At 42.1% G+C, this 17,940-nt stretch overlaps 1 protein-coding gene across 2 annotated transcripts in view; it reads right to left on the bottom strand.

Moving 5' to 3' along the window:
- The window catches only part of LOC140304856 (uncharacterized), a 32,195-nt gene extending 17,371 nt beyond the window's left edge, over window positions 1-14,824 (bottom strand). Inside the window, exons 1-6 of one of the 2 annotated variants that reach the window (XM_072383652.1) lie at window positions 14,698-14,824; window positions 6,605-8,207; window positions 4,287-4,348; window positions 3,967-3,996; window positions 3,353-3,543; window positions 1,573-1,689 (exon numbers count right to left, since the gene is read on the bottom strand). In XM_072383652.1, the coding sequence (XP_072239753.1) occupies window positions 1,573-1,689; window positions 3,353-3,543; window positions 3,967-3,996; window positions 4,287-4,348; window positions 6,605-7,849 (1,645 nt within the window). In that variant the 5' untranslated portion in view covers window positions 7,850-8,207; window positions 14,698-14,824. Of the gene's footprint in view, window positions 1-1,572; window positions 1,690-3,352; window positions 3,544-3,966; window positions 3,997-4,286; window positions 4,349-6,604; window positions 13,368-14,697 lie in introns of those variants that run through there. The other variant, XM_072383653.1, reaches the window with a different exon arrangement.
- Window positions 14,825-17,940: the final 3,116 nt, after the last annotated feature.

The raw sequence follows: 17,940 nt of genomic DNA, 5'->3' as shown, positions 1-17,940 counted from the left end.
CACCGATGGTTTTAACTTAAATACCTATCGCTAACGCACAAATACGTGGAGTAAATGTCTTTTTTCCCCCCAAACAGTGCCTGTAACACCGATGGTTTTAACTTAAATACCTGTCGCTAACACACAAATACGTGGAGTAAATGTCTTTTTTTCCTGAACAGTGCCTGTAACACCGATGGTTTTAACTTAAATACCTGTCGCTAACGCACAAATACGTGGAGTAAATGTCTTTTTTTCCTGAACAGTGCCTGTAACACCGATGGTTTTAACTTAAATACCTGTCGCTAACACACAAATACGTGGTGTAAATGTCTTTTTTCCCCCCAATCAGTGCCTGTAACACCGATGGTTTTAACTTAAATACCTGTCGCTAACGCACAAATACGTGGAGTAAATGTCTTTTTTTCCTGAACAGTGCCTGTAACACCGATGGTTTTAACTTAAATACCTGTCGCTAACACACAAATACGTGGTGTAAATGTCTTTTTTCCCCCCAATCAGTGCCTGTAACACCGATGGTTTTAACTTAAATACCTGTCGCTAACGCACAAATACGTGGTGTAAATGTCTTTTTTTCCTGAACAGTGCCTGTAACACCGATGGTTTTAACTTAAATACCTGTCGCTAACGCACAAATACGTGGTGTAAATGTCTTTTTTCCCTGAACAGTGCCTGTAACACCGATGGTTTTAACTTAAATACCTGTCGCTAACGCACAAATACGTGGTGTAAATGTCTTTTTTTCCTGAACAGTGCCTGTAACACCGATGGTTTTAACTTAAATACCTGTCGCTAACGCACAAATACGTGGAGTAAATGTCTTTTTTCCCCCCAAACAGTGCCTGTAACACGCCTGGTAAAAAAAAGAAAAAGACTGTAGCCTACCAGGAAAAGTCATTGATCGCCTTCTTCATCTCCCTCCTGCACACTAAAACCATCAAAGTCATCTTCTTCTATGTCCGAATTGAAAAGCCTCAGAACTTAGTCACTCACTTCAGTCTCTTCGTTGTCGCTCTCACAATCTCATCTCAGATTGATCGCCTTTAATTAGAAGCTGCATCATATGCATTTCTTTGTTTGTTTTCCATGTTGAGGGTGAGTACAAATGACCGACAAATTTATCTTGCAATTTAATTTGACCACTGTGAACTATTCGTTAATTTTATTGGTCTAATGTTACGAGGCAAAATGTTTTGGCGGCATGAAAAAAAAAAAAGAAAGAAAAAACATATTAGCCGCACCGTATCATAAGCCGCAGCGCTCAAATTCTGGGAAAAAGTAGCGGCTCATAGTCTGGAATTTACAGTATATTGAAATTCAGCACAGCTGATGCATAACACTGGTAGTGCCTAATCAGGGCAACTGGGGCTGACCAGCCAGAGCAGACTGGGGTTATTGGAATGCCTTCTAGTTCCTGTTTCACAGGAAGAAAATAGCACTCAATGAACTGTTTCATGGGGCCTTTGATTTCTTTCATGTAATTCCTAAGAAACTGTTCATAAAAATGGATCACACAGACAGCATATAAACGTACAACTTGCAGTCAGCTGCACAAAAAAGTAAATAACCAACCTGACGGTCCCCTGTTCCTCCTCTCAGGCCAGTTCTCTCTGGAGGAGGAGGCAGTTCGGTGCGTATAGTAGGGACTCTGTGAGTTGGAGTTGTGGTGGGCGAACCGATGACTGCGTTCTTGGTAAAGCAAAAATTTTAATAGTTGAGTTTATTAGTAGATATACAATGCTGCACACATGTTTCCTGTTTGATCAATTCAGCCGTGAGTATCTTTCAAGTGTAATAGATAATAAAGAACAGTTCTGTAGGGATGAGTTGAAAGATGATGCCATCGTCTCAAAAGTAAATGGCCAACAGAGAACTGCAGCCAAGGAGAAGTGGAAAGCCTCAGTGAATGAACACATGAGTAACTTCAGTGCAGAGGTTGACAGAAATAGATTGTTTACATTTACTGATTAGCTGTAAACCCTGGGCATCAGTTTTAACTTTTGATTCCTATGTATGTTATGTTAAAGTATTCAATAAACTCCTTGTATGTATGAACTGTTCAGCAAATTAATGCACACCAGACTGCCAAAAGTATTCATTCATCCATCCAAATAATTAAGTTCAGGTGTTCCAATCACTTCTATGGTCACAGGTGTATAAATTGAAGTACCCAGGCATGCAGACTGCTTCCACAAATATTTGTGAAAGAATGTGTCGCTCTCAGGAGCTCAGAGAGTTCCAGCGTGGTACCATGATAGCATGCCACCTGTGCAACAAGTCCAGTCATGAAATTTCCCCATTACTAAATATACTATATTATAGTATATAACAAAATGTCGCTGGATAGTGTAGTGGTATGATTCCACCTTCCGTGTGGGTGACCTGGGTTCAAATCCCCTGCATGAAAGGTATTACCTCCGGTCCTTAGGCAAGACCCCCTTACCCTACCTGCCTACCTGTAAGTCGCTTTGGATAAAAGCGTCTGCTAAATGCATAAACAGAAACATAAAAATGGAAGCGATTGAGAACGACAGCAACTCGGCCACGAAGTGGTCGGCCGCGTAAAATGACAGAGCGGGGTCAGCGGATGCTGAGGCACACAGTGCGCAGAGGTCGCCTACTTTCTGAAGAGTCAATTGCTAGACCTCCAAACTTCATGTGGCCTTCAGATTTGCAAAGGAACAGTGCAACCTGATGGAGGAGTCTGGGTTTGGCGGTTGCCAGGGGAACGGTACTCATCTGACTGCATTGTGCCAAGTGTAAAGTTTGGTGGAGGGGGGGGATTATGGTGTGGGGTTGTTCTTCAGGACCTGGGCTTGGCCCCTTAGTTCCAGTGAAAGGAACTCTGAATGCTTCAGCATACCAAGAGATTTTGGACCATTTCATGCTCCCAACTTTGTGGAAACAGTTTGGGGATGGACCCTTCCTGTTCCAACATGACTGCGCACCAGTGCACAAAGCAAGGTCCATGAAGACATGGATGAGCCAGTTTGGTGTGGATCTTCCACAACTTGACTGGCCTACAGAGTCCTGACCTCAACCCGATAGAACACCTTTGGGATGACTTATAGGACGTCATATTAAACCCTATGGATTAAGAACAGAATGTCACTTAAATTCATATGGGTGTAAAGGCAGATGAGCAAAACTTTTGGCAATTAAGTGTATGTCTGACATCTGGTGTTCATATCACCAGTACATTCAATCAAGGTTTTGAACTGTAATATAATTAATTAAGTCCATATAGGGTCCAATTTAATTTCTGCAAATTAGCTCAGGAGTTTTGTTTATCAACTCTAACTCTGAGGGAGAACCATATGTAGTTGAGCCCTTCATCTGGCAGGAAGTCTACCTGTGTAGTGAGGGGAACGAGGATGATGGTGGGTAGAGTAAGGCCTCCCGTGAGGCCTGTGAGGATGGCTGTCCACCCTATGTCTGCCCTGTGAGGGGCTCGGAGAACGAGATAGGGATCGAGATGCAGAATGGAATGGAGAGCCATCCTTGGGATCCCACAGAGCCCGGCTTCCATATCGTCCACTCCGACTGGAAAAAGAACAACATTCAGAGTTACAGGTGTTACCCCTGACATCACTCAGAAAGAAAAAAGCCAGCTTAAAACTGGCACTGGTAAAGTTTTGTTCACTTTATTGTTTTTTTGCTGCCTTCGCACCATAGCTTCCTAAGGTTTTGGATCGTTGTAAATAAAGTCTGCTGCGTGTCAGAACAAGCATCTCATAGCAAATATCTGTTGTTGCATATCAAATATAGACAACTGAATGGAGAGCAAATTATGTTGGAATTAACACATTTTACATTACTTTCAATTTTACATAACGCGTTGCATTTTATACAAGCTATCCAAAATAACAACCACAACTGCTTTCCATGCTTGGTTGTCAAAATTGTAACTATTATGTAATGTTATGAGCCAAGTGGTAGAAGTGACACCCACTGGGTGCAACTGACCTCGGTAGATTTGGCCTCCAGCCAGGGTACCTTCAAAAACACACACACACACACACAGTTATCTGTTAGTTAGGATATAGTGGAATAAATTAAAGTGTGAGATGGCAAATTGTGGTTTACAGAGTCACCAAACACACACTTAAGCCATAAACATTTCATTCTCATCTAAAATGCTGTTATCAAAAGGAAACTTCCAATTAACATCTTCAAATAAGACCTTCTGATCACTCATCCAAAACTAAAAGTAGAATACTTTTCCTACTGTCTTCTAGTACTAAACATACAGCGCAGGTGCAAAAGCTTTCTTAAAGTGTCCTCACTTGTTGCGCAAGTCTCTGCAGGCAGCTGTGTGGTCGACAGTGTTTATATGCTCAATCCAGTCCTGGAGTTAAGAAAAGAAAAAAGAGAAGAGGAAACAGGAGAGGAAACACAGATGGATAAAAACAACCAGAGAGTCGGGCTCACTGTCAGGGATCTAAGATGTGGATCTCTGTGCCAATGCCTAAAGTCATGCACACCCCTAAAGTCAAAGAAAAGGTCCAGCTCTTTACTCCTCTGCTTACTGCCTGCCAGCAGAAACACAACATAATGCAGACATGTTTCATGTTCGGCCCATGTTCCACCATCTTTAGTGCAACTGTGACGCTTCACCGTTAATACAATGCAGAAACCAGAAAATGAAGCCTGTCGTGGAAAACGCTGGCTTCCAAGGTAAAAAACACTGATTACACCATTATTTGCTAGATGGAATTCATAGTGTATCAAAATATCATTACCATTAAGCTAAATAAATGAAGGAAATTGTACAACAACTTTGAACAACTCAGATGAATAAAGCTGCAGACCGTGACACGTGAGTGTTCATGTACCCGGGGAGATGCTGGAGGATGACAGAAATTATGTGTTTATGCTCTTTTGTCTGAATTTATAAGCTTTTCCAAATTCTACAACTGGCTTTAACTTGAAAAGTTTTAGAAGTCACAGTCAGCTTTGTGAAATTCCAAATGATTACACTGACAATAAACCAGAAACAATCTTAAAACTCAGTTCATTTCTTCGTGAAATCAATCACGTCATCATTTCAGAGGATGACTAACAATCCTACAACCAGTGCTGGATTAGCTCAGAGTACACTTTCAGTTTTTCTGTGCTTGTTTTCACAGCAACGGAAAAAACTAAAGTCTCAGATTTAAGGCTTCTTTAAAGACGATAACTCAGTTTACTGTCAGTTTGACTTATTCTATCATTTGACTACAAATTAGAACCAAAGAGATTAATCAATGAAATGGTCAACAGCAGAAAACGGCAAAATACCAGGACTGCTTTAAAACCTGCGATGTGGGTAGAATTTTAACCCAACACATATGCTGTTACTGTGCAAGTTCATTTAATTACTATTGTTTTCGAGAATTAAACTGTTCATACTGTAGAAATAGTGGAAAGTTGAGACGGATATTATTACAGTGTCATATTGATTTAATTGATCGGGGGAATCAGAGGAAGCATCTCTGCGGTTAAGCAAACACACTTGATGGAATTAGGGATAACTCGTTATTGGAAAACAGTCAAAAGGTTTGATCAGAAGTTCGTTTAGGAAGGTTTCCGTGCCTCACTTTGCAGTTTAAATTCAACTTTATTTTAATTCACCAGAACCTGCCTTCTGACTGCAGAAAAGGTTTTATCAGAAATGTTTAAAGCCTGCTTTGTTTTACTGACTCAAAGCAAATCTTTATTTGAGCAATGATGAGCAAACCTGAGTAGAACAGTGTTACGATGACAACACAGCAACTAACACCCAGGCGCTGAATGAAAAAGAGTTTTGGTTTTTAATGTTACAAGACAATCATTTCTCTCCATGTGGGAAGAAAAGAGCCTCGCTTTGGAAGAGCAGGCATCACGCATGCTTCTCCTTTCTTTACTCAATGATCATTATCTGCTGCTATCGATCCTCTTCACTGTAGCCAGAAACGCATCTCGACACGCCATCATGGAGGCTCACTATAAGAGCCATTAGCCTTGAACCAAATCAAATACATATGACACCTCGAACCAAGGTGGTACGCTCCATCTCAAACAGGTCGAAGTCAGAGCGAAACAATTTAAAATGACGCTTCTGAAACATGCTGTCATATTAAAGTGTGCTCGTTGTCTTATCATTACCTCCTCCGTTATCAGCCGGGTGGAACTAATAAAGGAAGGGAAGGAAATTAATCACCGATGTGCAAGCTGGGAAACCAGCGGCTGGGCATGGGTATTAGTTATTTCATTGGACTCAGGGGGGGCTCTGCAACTGGATGTATTAAGTGTCACCATGTTGCCAACAGGTGCTTTGTGATATTTATTCAGCATGTTGTTTCCCTGCGGTTACATGTCAAAATGTCTGCTGTGAAATACGTCCATTTGCAACATGTGATGCTCTGACAACTTCTGAAGTAGATCAATCGTAGTGATCATATGGCTTAATGCTAAAAAGCTGATGCTTCTAAAGACACCGTGTTATATTGTAGCACTGATTTATGATAATGAAAGACGGAATGACATCTTAACTACCTGGAGGAGAGGTCACTGAATAAAATCCAAGGCATTCATTCTAAGGTAAGAGTTGGACATTTGTACAAGGGCATGGTGTAACACTCACCTTGTCCTGATCACACTGTATGTTGCACAGGGAGCAGGTATGGGGATACACCTTTGGAGAGACAGCAGCAAAATCACTTATCATGGTAGGAGTTGGTAACTTCTTGCTGCTGCCGTGTGGTCTTGAGCCAGATGAAGAGGAAACAGATCGTCTTGATGAAGCCTCACTCCTGGTTTCAGATGAGGGCCTTGGCTTGGAACCCTCGTGCCGATAGTCTCTGTCTAAATTACGTGATTTGGGCGACCGTGGAAATTCTCTCCCTGGTGAGCGACTGCTCTTGTGTTTTTCGCTGCTTGTCCTGCGATAGTCCCTGTCTCCATGTTTATTTGGCTCCTTGTGCTCTAAACGAACTTGTCGTCTTTCAGTTTCATCCACTTTTGGAACTGTTGATGACGATACTGCTGGGTACATCTTAACTGTCCTTTCACTGGAGAGTGGCTCTCTTTTGAAAGTCTCTCTAGTGTTGCTATCATCCTGTCCCCGACTGGCATGACCATAGTCAATAACTTTACCCGCCGTCTGTGTAACAGTAAGAAGGCTGGGTACTTCGGGAGAGCGTGAAGTGCAGGAAGGAGGTGCTGGCATGTCACGGATGCTGCGTGAAAATGAGGATGAGGAAGCCACAGTTTTCTTGTTGCCTGACTTGTTGATTTGAATGTCCCGAAGTATAAACGGCAAAGTATCCGGAGTTAACTGATCATCAGGATAATGACTCAGCACTTCTAAGTCATCGTTTGAAAGTCCAAAGCTAGCCAAGATGCTCCCTGCACTCTCAGGTGTGTACAAACTCTGACCTTCCCCACCACCTCCACCAACGTGGGATTGCCGGCTTTGGGGCTGCTGCTGTGTCCCCTGATGGCCAGCATTAGGTGGAGGACTGGCAAACAGTTTAGTTGGGGGTTGGTAGCTTGACCAGTCTACTCCTTGCTGCTGGCCAGGCTGGTTATCAGCAGGAAGGGACACTGGATTAGGACCGAAGCCTCCATGTTGACCGATCCCAGATCCTGAGCCTTGGTTTGGTTGACTCATGTGGTCAAGTTGACGGTGGTCCATGTCCCTGGCACCCCGGATAGCCAGGGCAGACTCTAGCTCATCAGGAAGTTGAGTGGGACGGGGAAACTGGAAAGCCATGGCCTGCATGCTGGAGCGATTTGGATGTTGATTTGCAGGTGACTGATGATGAGAAGGCATGGGTGCGTTAGGATAGGGCTGGGACCCTTGTTGCTGAGAGTGCTGCTGATACATGGCAGCTGACAGACTCGGCCGTGTGATTGTTGAGTTCTTGCGGTTGACGTTTAACCTCACAGCCGACACCTGCTGTCTATTTAAAAGACTCAGGAGGGCCTGGTGAGGAGGCAACAGTATTGCAAGCTCACTGCTGCGCAACTGATGGCCAATGATGATGGACGCTAATAGAGCAAGCTGCTGGAGAGCGATCTGTGTCCGAGTCTCAATCTGAGCAAGTCGGAGAGCTGTCACTGCAGCCACAGGTCCAACTATGAAATGGGTCCCTCGGGTACGGTTGGCGATGGAAAGTGTTGCACTCCGCTCCGAACGAAGGGTAGGAGCAAGGTGAGAATTACTGTCTGTGTGCACGGTGATGCTGAAGTGAAAAGCAGAAATATACTATTACAATAAACAAGATTCAGTTTGTCATTTCAAAAGTAGCTCTCAGTCAAAGTCTTCCTCTTTTTCCAACGCACGCTCTAACACGCTGTCAGTCCTTTCTGCTCGCAGTGTCTCCTTTAAATAGAAGTGTAGTCAGCTTATAGATCTCTTTCGTGTAGTCCAGTGCACCAAAGACAAGGTAACTTTCTTTTGGGATGGAAATTTAATTATGGTTAATGCAACAACAATTAACTCAACAGCATGACAAACCCAAACAGAAAATATGGATTTAATAACCAAAAGAAGGCTTTGCACGAGGCTAACCCTCTGTGCCTGAAAGAAACATTTCATAAAGCAGTATCTGCTAACCTGTGAGGACTGTTCAACATTACAGAGGGCAATAAGTCAAATGATGGCATTTTTTACAGTATACATCCTGCAGGTAAAATGAGATCATTCCAGTGCTTCTAAATTAGAAAACTTAACGACTTCGCCCCAGAACAGACATTAAACACCTCTACTGTGCTGCATTTGCATAAAGCTGGTAAACCTCCAACAAGAAAATGAGCCATTCTCATACATGAAGAATTGATATCTTCAGGATAAAATCAGGACAATTTGAGCCCCCTTTTTTCCCCAGTTACTGTTCACGCACGCAGGTGACAGCAGGAGGGTTTCTGTTGTATCAAGTGCACAACAGCTAGTTACAGAGCACCAGGAAAACACACATCTGCTGCAAGTGTGCAGGGGGGGGCTCAGCTCACAGACCATGATCACACACAGGCAAAACCCAGCTCACATCAGTTTTACTCAACCTGCCGTGTTCTCTACAAACCCATCCCAACAAGGACCTGCTGTTTGAATGAAAAACAAGGAAACGTTGGAATCCTTTTTCCCAACTGTAGTGCTTTATCACAAAGATACTTTCAGGAGATTACCTAAAATAGCTTTATTTGGAAAGACTTCATTATTCTAGCATCATTTTGCAGAAAGACTGAAATAAATAGAACCCACAAGTTATCGCACAGTTGAACTTTGATGCTATCCAATTACCGCATTTTCCAGACTATAAGTCGCATTTATTAAGAAATTTAAATTAAATTCCATTTAATCTGGAAAGGCAAATTATTCAACTCCCCCATCGCACACGGAACAGGCTGGATAGGTGAGCGGTATGTTAACGTATAGGGCTGGGTACCGAACTTCGGTTCTTTTAAGGCACCGACCGAAATGCTTCGGTAGCACCGAGTATCAAAACATGCCTCGTCTTTTGGTGCCAAGTTTCGGTGCCCAGAGATTAATCACGTGATCAAGAACTGATCGTGCTGCTCTCGATTGGCTGTATGAACGTTACACTTTGCCGCCTGCAGGAAAATGTGCTTACGCCCACAGACGGGTTCATATGTGTGTGTGGAACCGGTTAAACATTGCCACCGAGGTCTAAAGCGTGCCTCCATTTCACTAAGATCGACGCCAACAGTGCGCAATGCAACATGTGCCAAAAAGTCATCACTGCTAAGCCCAGCAACACAACTAATTTAATTCATTATTTGACCTGCACAAAAATCCATTAAAGAGCAGAAAGTTGCTCCGTGTTTGACTGCAAGAAGGTCGGACCGCAGCCATCCTCCTCTCAGCATTCAAGTCAGCCTGTGGACAGCATAATTCAAAATGTCCACCACTGGACTCGGCTTCATCTAAGAGCACCGAGGACGGCGCAGAGTGTGGGATTATAACAGGTAACGTTCAGCGAAAACCGGCAGTAATCTCAATGTTACTGCAGCTTAATACTGCAGAAAGCAGACATGCTGATGTTTCTGAAGGAAAAGTATCCTCAGTGTGTAGGATAGTGTTAGACACCAACCTGGCACCTGTTTGAAACTGGAAATGATTTATTTTCCCTGTAAGAAAACTGCTTGGACTGGAAAAATAGACAACTTTATTAATCCCTTTGGGAAACTGAAATACTGAGCTGAACAATAAAAGTGAAGATTTGTACTGTTATAACGTAACACATTAACAGTTATTGGCAGTTTCTGACACATTGCTGTCCCTGCCCTGATTGCGAGGCGGTTGCGTTGCATGAACTCATTTCTGTTCATCTCCTTGGCAACGACCAGGGCGTGGAGACGGAACTGCACTGTTGACGAGCCTCAGTACGTTGTTCCAGCACCCACCTGTGGACCCCTTCCTCCAGCTCTGGCTGTCCCGCTTTCAGCCCACGATTAGCTTTCTTTATTTTCTTCTTTGCTGTCAGATTAACCTCTGCTTTCCTCCAGTCCCTCACAAGTTTCTTACTCACCCCAAACCTTCTTTCTGCTGCTCGATTACCGTTTTCAGCTGCACATTTTACCACCAGCAGTTTGTAATCTGCAGAATAGGATTTTCTTTCTCAGTTGTCTCCAAGTTGATGTTTCAGCGGTGCAGGAGCAGCAGATAGTTGTCACAAGCCTACAGTGTCCTCTCACGGCTGTAGATAGCAATGTTTACCCATTGGTTCATGTCAGTCAGTATGAATTAACATTTAAAAACATGTTCAATTATATATTTTTTCATATATAAGTCGCACCTGACTATAAGTCGCAGGACCAGCCAAACAATGAAAAAAAGTGCAACTTATAGTTCAGAAAATATGGTAGTTTTAAATGATCAAACACCACAGAAAAGTCTCTAACTAAAGGACCATCACTATGGATTATTGATGGAGTCTTATATCCTCTTCCAACACTGCTCAGTCAGCAGGGTTGGGTGAAGCAGAAATAAGTCTGAAAGTCAGGGGGAGGCAGAAGAGACTTCAAGCAGAGATCAATAACTAAGTGGACTGATGCTTGAAAGGAGGCTGGGTCTCAATTTGCCCGAGGAAACTGAGCGTCTTAGCAGAGGGGCTTCAAGTCTGTGAGCTGTCAGGCGGCTGAGTCGTCTCTAACAAAAGAGAATTTGCAGCTGTTCATCGAAAAAAACGGACAAAAACACTAATTCACAATCTTCACTTGTTGATTAATCATGAAAAAAGGTCATGCAGAAAAAAGAAATCATACATGTATGTGACATGTGCATAAACATGAGAAAACACTCGATCCATTTTGTATGGGACGTGCACATATCAGAACACTATACACATCATGCAGCCTTAGAACCGGTCCTCCCTGGCTTCAGTAGCATCAGTAAAAAGCAGCAACTGACCTTTCAAAATACAGTAGATAACCATCAAAGACACCAAACCCTACAATAATGAGGAACTGTCATCGTTTTCTAAATATATAATAAGAAAAAAATTCATATTTAACATTCAGTCTGCCAGATATCTGGCGATCTGTGCATTGACCTGGGTGACCCAATCAAGGTGAAGCTGAGGGGTGAAAACAGTGCAGACTTCATCATGTCAATCCAAACAACTTTAAGCAAATGTTCTTTCATCTGTATCACGCAGGTTAACATTCCCAATACGAATAACAGCAAACCAACATCCATCAGCTCTTTCTCCAACAAGCAGGCATAAACAGATACTCCATGTGCAAAAAGAAGGCTTTTAAGCAGCATGTGTCAGCTTTGTCCCAGGGTTAGGGTTCCAGACAAAGACCAAAAATGGGACTTTGGAAGCAACAAAGCTTCAGCAATTTCTGCATAATGTGACAACTAATTTGCATATAGAATCCATAAAGACTTCATACAACATGCCATTCAGCTTGTGATTGGTCATTAGAAAGTCATTTGTGACAAAATATCAAACTGCCCCCTCATCCTATGTACAGACCCCAACCCGCCTGTCTTGGACAGCAGTTTGTCATGGCAATCTTTGATCAGCTGACATCAGTCCCGGCAACAAATGAACCTCCTCCATCTGCCACAGGTTCTGGATGAGAGACCCACCATCTACAGCCTAGTTTATGCATGTGAGTCACGTCGACAGCGTAGGACGTGACGCCGTCATTGAGCAGTCGAAGTTCTGCGTTGCTCTGCAGTTCACCACCATGCCAGTAGGGGGGTGTGGCTGTGTGTTTGTGTGGTTTCAGGGGTTATGGCCGAATCCTTGCTTCTTCTTCCGGTCACAGTTAACAACAGTAACCAATGACAACCGAGGTGGAGCAGCTGAATTTGCAGCTGGAGCTCATCAATATGAAGACCAAATGCTTAAATTGCAAATGTTGAAGCAGGCGACAGAGAAGACGTTTGCGGGGGTGGTCTGTACGACCGGCCGAGGCTGAACGGGTGAATTTACAACACTGGTTCCCCCACTGAGGACCTGGATGAACAATATACACCATATTCAGCCATGAAGACTGGAAAAAGCAACTGCCGGAATGATGTTCAGCCCTGGCGGTCCGCTATGGCGTAGGGGTGCACGTCGACGGTGTAGAAGCATAAACTAGGCTGTACAGTCCACCATAGGGCTGAGCGATAAAACGATAACTATCAAGGAATAACTTTTCCTCGATAGCTATACGAAACATGTTGAGTCCGAAATCACTCACTCTTTCCCTACTCAGGGAACTAAAGGTAGTGGACTATATAGTGAGCTCAACAGAAAAATATTTTAGATACTTTCGGACACGACTCTCGGCGCCAGTAATCACATCATTGTTATCGTGCAATTAAAACGTACCGCATCAATGTTGTCTCACACAATACTTTCCTGTTTACTACTGCATTTTTGTTAAATTAGAGGCTTTTGATTACTGCCCTGTAATTTTTACATCGTATTTTAAGCCTATTTTATTCTCTGGGCTCATTAGTAACAGCAAGTTACTCTGTAACCAACTGAAAATTTTAATTATATGCTGTTCGTTTTACACTTTTTCTTTTAATGAATGTAAGAAGCCATTTAAATTGCCTTGTTTTGAAATGTGTCATAAAATAAAAATGGAATAAACTGGCTTCGTGACGAATTTGTTTCGCGCCTGTCATCCAACGGCTAACGACGAGCAATTCAAAAAATAACTTTTACTCACTCCCAAATGTTGCATGATGGGATATCTTGCTCATCTGATGTTCACTACATTTTGAGGTGAATTGTGGGATACATTCAGAGCACTATATAGTGAACATTAATAATCACTAAACATTCGGACACCACTACAAAATGGCTGGTCACTATATAGTGGTTAGGGAGTGATTTTGGACACAGCCATGGTCAATATACTTTTTGACAGATTACATTCGTTCATGTTTTGACAGACAATACAAATAGCCAATGACAACGAGAGTTGCCCGCGCTGAACCAATCACTAATGGCTGAAATAGAGCCATGCCAGCAGCTAGTCGTGGCGTGTTTGTCTGTGCTGCTGTAACCGTATAAAAAAAAAAACGACGGAAGACACAACCCGTACAAGCACGGAGAATGCAAACGATTCCAAACACAGCCCGGAACAAGTGCTAATCTTCCCCCAATAACAGCACCTGTGCAGCAGCAACAAAAGATAGTAGAGTCTGCTTTGTCCATCGTCATGCCGCATGACAAAAAAAATCTAAGAGACACCGTGATATTACAAATGCAGTAGCTTATTGTTTAGCAAAAGACATGCTACCAAGAAGCACAGTGGAAAATAAGGCGTTCAACTGTTTGCTGAAAGTTATGAACTGGATATTTATCGACTAATGTAAAAAATATATCGTGATATGACTTTTTCCCCATGTCCCCCAGCCCGAGTCCATCACTAAAGACACAAATGAACACAGTGAGGACTGCTCCAACAGAAAGCTGCAAGTGGAGAACAGGAGGGCCGAAACAGGCTGACAGCAGTGAGGTCTAACATTCAGACTGATCAGCTGTTACCAGTCGCACACGTGAAATCATGCACGGGTTCCATGTGCTCACATAAGCCACAACACCAGTTCAAGGTGGAATATTCTCACCATGAGGGTTATAATGACATTCTAATGACAGGTTATAATGACATCCAAGTTTGATTCATGTTTAAAGAAAAAAAGAGCTCTGTCCGTTATGATGGAGCACTGGCATATGAATGACACTTTTTCAATTTTAACATTCTTTTCAAGAAACACTTATTTCAGGTCTCTGCCCCGGTACACAGACTCTGCTGTACCATGCTGAGGTTAGACCCAGTTCCGCAGAAACACGACTACACTGTCTGAATGGCTGCACGAGAGCCCTGCATGGCGCGCATACATGAGCTCGTGATGAGGTACAGGCCTCCACAACAGTGGTTGACTGGAACGAGTGTGAACGCGTAACTTTCAACTCTTTCCAGGACGCCAAACACAAACGTGCAGTTTATCTTTTCAACTCACCCGCGCAGTTAAATATACACGACATTCCAAACTGCAATGAAAGAAATACTGTATATGTTCAGATAAATCATTCCGTCCGTTGGGGAACACTGGACCGCCCTCAGTAGCCCCGCACATACCAGCCATTTTGAGTGGCTGGCTAATATTAGCCACGATACAGTTTTGCTACCAACACTTCCTTAACATATGATGGACACTCGTACCTTTAGCGTGTTCATAATACAGTCAATAAATACCTTTCACAATGAGCTGACGAGGGTCTCAGGTAATACTGGACGCTCCTGACTGTTTTTCAACCCGTTGCCGTTAGCCTGTGGTCCGCCATCAGCACCATCAGGACATACTTCCGTCTAGGTTTTTCAGAATAAATCTCTATACATCCAACCGATATAACATTACTATGAATCACGTCATATTCCCAATTTTGAGTCTTGCATTGTATTTGATTACATTATTTTTTTTTTAAAAACACAGAAACAAACAAAAAACAAGAGTATTGCTTCAGAACAAAAATCTACGTGCGCGACAGACACAGCTGCGGTGTAGGCTATTTGTAAGTTGGGCAACCTGTTCAAACTCTCCTCTAAAAATATGTTGAAAAGCATCCTTTTTTGTTTTTTACCGTTCGGGGACACCGAAGGGCACCGAAGAGCTCAAAGTATTTTAACATGCACACGAGCTTGTGTGAGAACATTGACTTCCATTCACTCTGAACAACGTAACCTAACCCACCCTAACCAACTGAATGCCTAACCAAAAGCCTGACTTAAACCACAACCAGATTCTAACTGACCATGACATCAACATTTAACACTCAAAAACAGCTTTAAAAGTGTAGTTTGTAGCTGATGTATAGTGGGCTTCCAGTTTTATGACCCCACAAATCGAATCAGAAAAATAGATAGATGAAAGAAAAATAAATCAATAAAAGAGATAAACTAGATAAATTCAAGAATGCTTATGTTAGATTCATTGGAACTCAATGTCTCTCCAGTCTTTCTGGTTGGTTTGGCAAATCAAAGGGCCAAAAGCTTGGTTTCTCATAACTTAGTGGTTCATCATAAGATCATGAGGCCTTGTTTTATGCTTCTCATGTTTCATAGATTTGCATTACCTCAGTGAGAAAGCTAGACAGTCAAACTTTGCTGCCATTCATAGAAAGTGGATGACATAAGTTCCTAGAGTGTCTTCAGATATACTGTGCTTCAGGTGAATAAAATGTGACATTCCTATGATAGTAACCTGAACTTGAAAGGTACACAGTACTGATTGCTATCAATACCCGAGTTCACAGGAAACGTCAAGTAGCCGAACCTAGCCAAAATGGCTATAAGAAAACATTAACTGTCCCAGTATGGCAAAGTCACAGCTCAATAGCAAACAGTGCATCTATGTTTTTATATCTACAAACCATTTCAAAGGATTCAAAGAGTTTATTGCCATTCTCAAACGAGAAGTTCCAGGGATGAAAGGTAACAGGGTTGAGGGTAACAGCCAATGAGTAGCTCACTATGTGCTAACATTTACATGCCACTTTCAAAACTTGAGCAATATCTGAATGAATGTATGCCATATCGTTGACAGACTGATGGAGCCATTAAAATGTACTTGAGCTATAGGCTCTGCTAAACTGTCAATGGCAGGCGAGGCAAAGTTATTTGTGTAGGACAGCGAGGTCATTCAAAGTGCTTTACATAAAAAAGCATTTACATAAAAGCATTCAAACAAAGTTTACATGAGATAAAGGAAAAAAAGATAATGTGCAGTGTAAATGATTGATCACAGTAATTAAGCCAATTAAATGAACTAATTAAATTCAGCAGTGAACGGAAAGGCTTATCGTTTGTAATAAGCAAGCGTTGATGCAGTCCTGCAGGTAGGCGTCCGTCTGGTGCTCTTCGTATAAAACCAAAAGCAGCTTCTCCATGTTTAGTTCTAACACAAAGTAAACCTGTTACTGATGACCTGACATGTCTTGAATGTTCATTATGTATCAGGAGAGCTGACATGTACTTTGGCCCTGAACCATTTAAAGCTTTACAAGCCAACAGCAGTATTTTAAAATGGTCTATTTGATGCACAGGAAGCCAGTGTAGAAACCTCAGGATTGGAGTGATGTGATTCATTTTTCTGGTCTTACAGAACACCGATTTAATTTTATTCTTATCTTATTTTATTTTCTATTTTTTTTCTTGTGAAGATTTGTATTTCTTTTATATATTTTCTATTTTTTCCATATTTGCACCAGCAGGAGTGGCATCAGATTTTCACTATATGTATGCACTGGAAATATATAATGACAGTAAAGGCTATTCTATTCTGTTTCAATGTTTTAGACACACCAGTCTACTGAAGATAATTGCGTGGGTCATTCTCCCAAAGACAATGTTTTGTCTTTGTTTACTGGATAAAGTTCCAGAACATCCAGTTGTTTACTTGTCTGAGTGTTTGTAAGGGATCAGAATTCACAGGCGATATGGTGATGTAGATTTGTGTACCGTCCATATAACAGCGGTAGTATATTTTGCTGCTTTATATGATCTAAACCAGTGGGAGCATACAAATGTTGAAAAAAAGAGGTTCTAGAATTTAACCATGGGCAGCTCCACATGCCATTTTAGTCCACTCAGATGTGTGATTACCTGAGGACACACAGTAGTCTCTGTCTTTAAGGATTCAAACCAGTTTAGTGCTGGGGCAGAAATTTCCTCTCATTTTTCCTGTATGTGGAGTACTATGTTGTGGTATCTTGAGCTACAGGATAAAAAAATAGAATACAAAACACCACATGACATAGAAACTAATAAACCAAAACACAGAATTTTCATATGTTGCGGACAGTGCTGTTTGCTTCAATAGAACCACTTTTTTCTACACGTTTAGAAGGAAACTAGTATAATGTGAGCACCATTCAGTGTTGAAAAACACGTTTTGTGCACATTGCACAGTTTAGCACATGGCATGAGATTACATCTCCAGGGTATTGTTTTGGACAGCCCATAAAGGGTTTGGAAATATTGCAGCAGTCAAATGACATAAGAGTCCACCTAGGTCCTGTGTATGTACAGTTATCTGTCACTCAGGAACTTATGTTGTACTGTTGTATCATGTGTTTCCCTATGGATGTAGAATTCAACAGTGCCATGTGGATGACGGAGGGGAGAACTCCTTATATCTCTGTCTTTTTTTAAAAATACCTGTGTTCCTGTGGACTAGGCCTGCCTTATGAGAGCACCATATCCTACCCCCTCAGAAATCCTCAGTCTGACTGTGATTTAACCTAAATCCCCTGATATGATCATGTGTTTTCATTTTAATGTTTCTTCTGAGGAAGCATACATCTTAAATAACCCTGACCTTTTGAAAGTAACATCATCCATATCATTAATTTGCTTCAGCTTGACTGTGTGTGCCTCCTTGCAAGCAAGGCCTTGGCCTTTATGGCATGTGAGGACATTGCCAGTATTGACTGCACACAA

The sequence above is a fragment of the Leuresthes tenuis genome, unplaced genomic scaffold, assembly GCF_036924035.1.
Source record: "Leuresthes tenuis unplaced genomic scaffold, fLeuTen1.0.hap1 SCAF_4, whole genome shotgun sequence".
In the NCBI taxonomy this organism is placed as follows: domain Eukaryota; kingdom Metazoa; phylum Chordata; class Actinopteri; order Atheriniformes; family Atherinopsidae; genus Leuresthes; species Leuresthes tenuis.
This window is presented reverse-complemented; position numbering and strand designations above follow the sequence as displayed.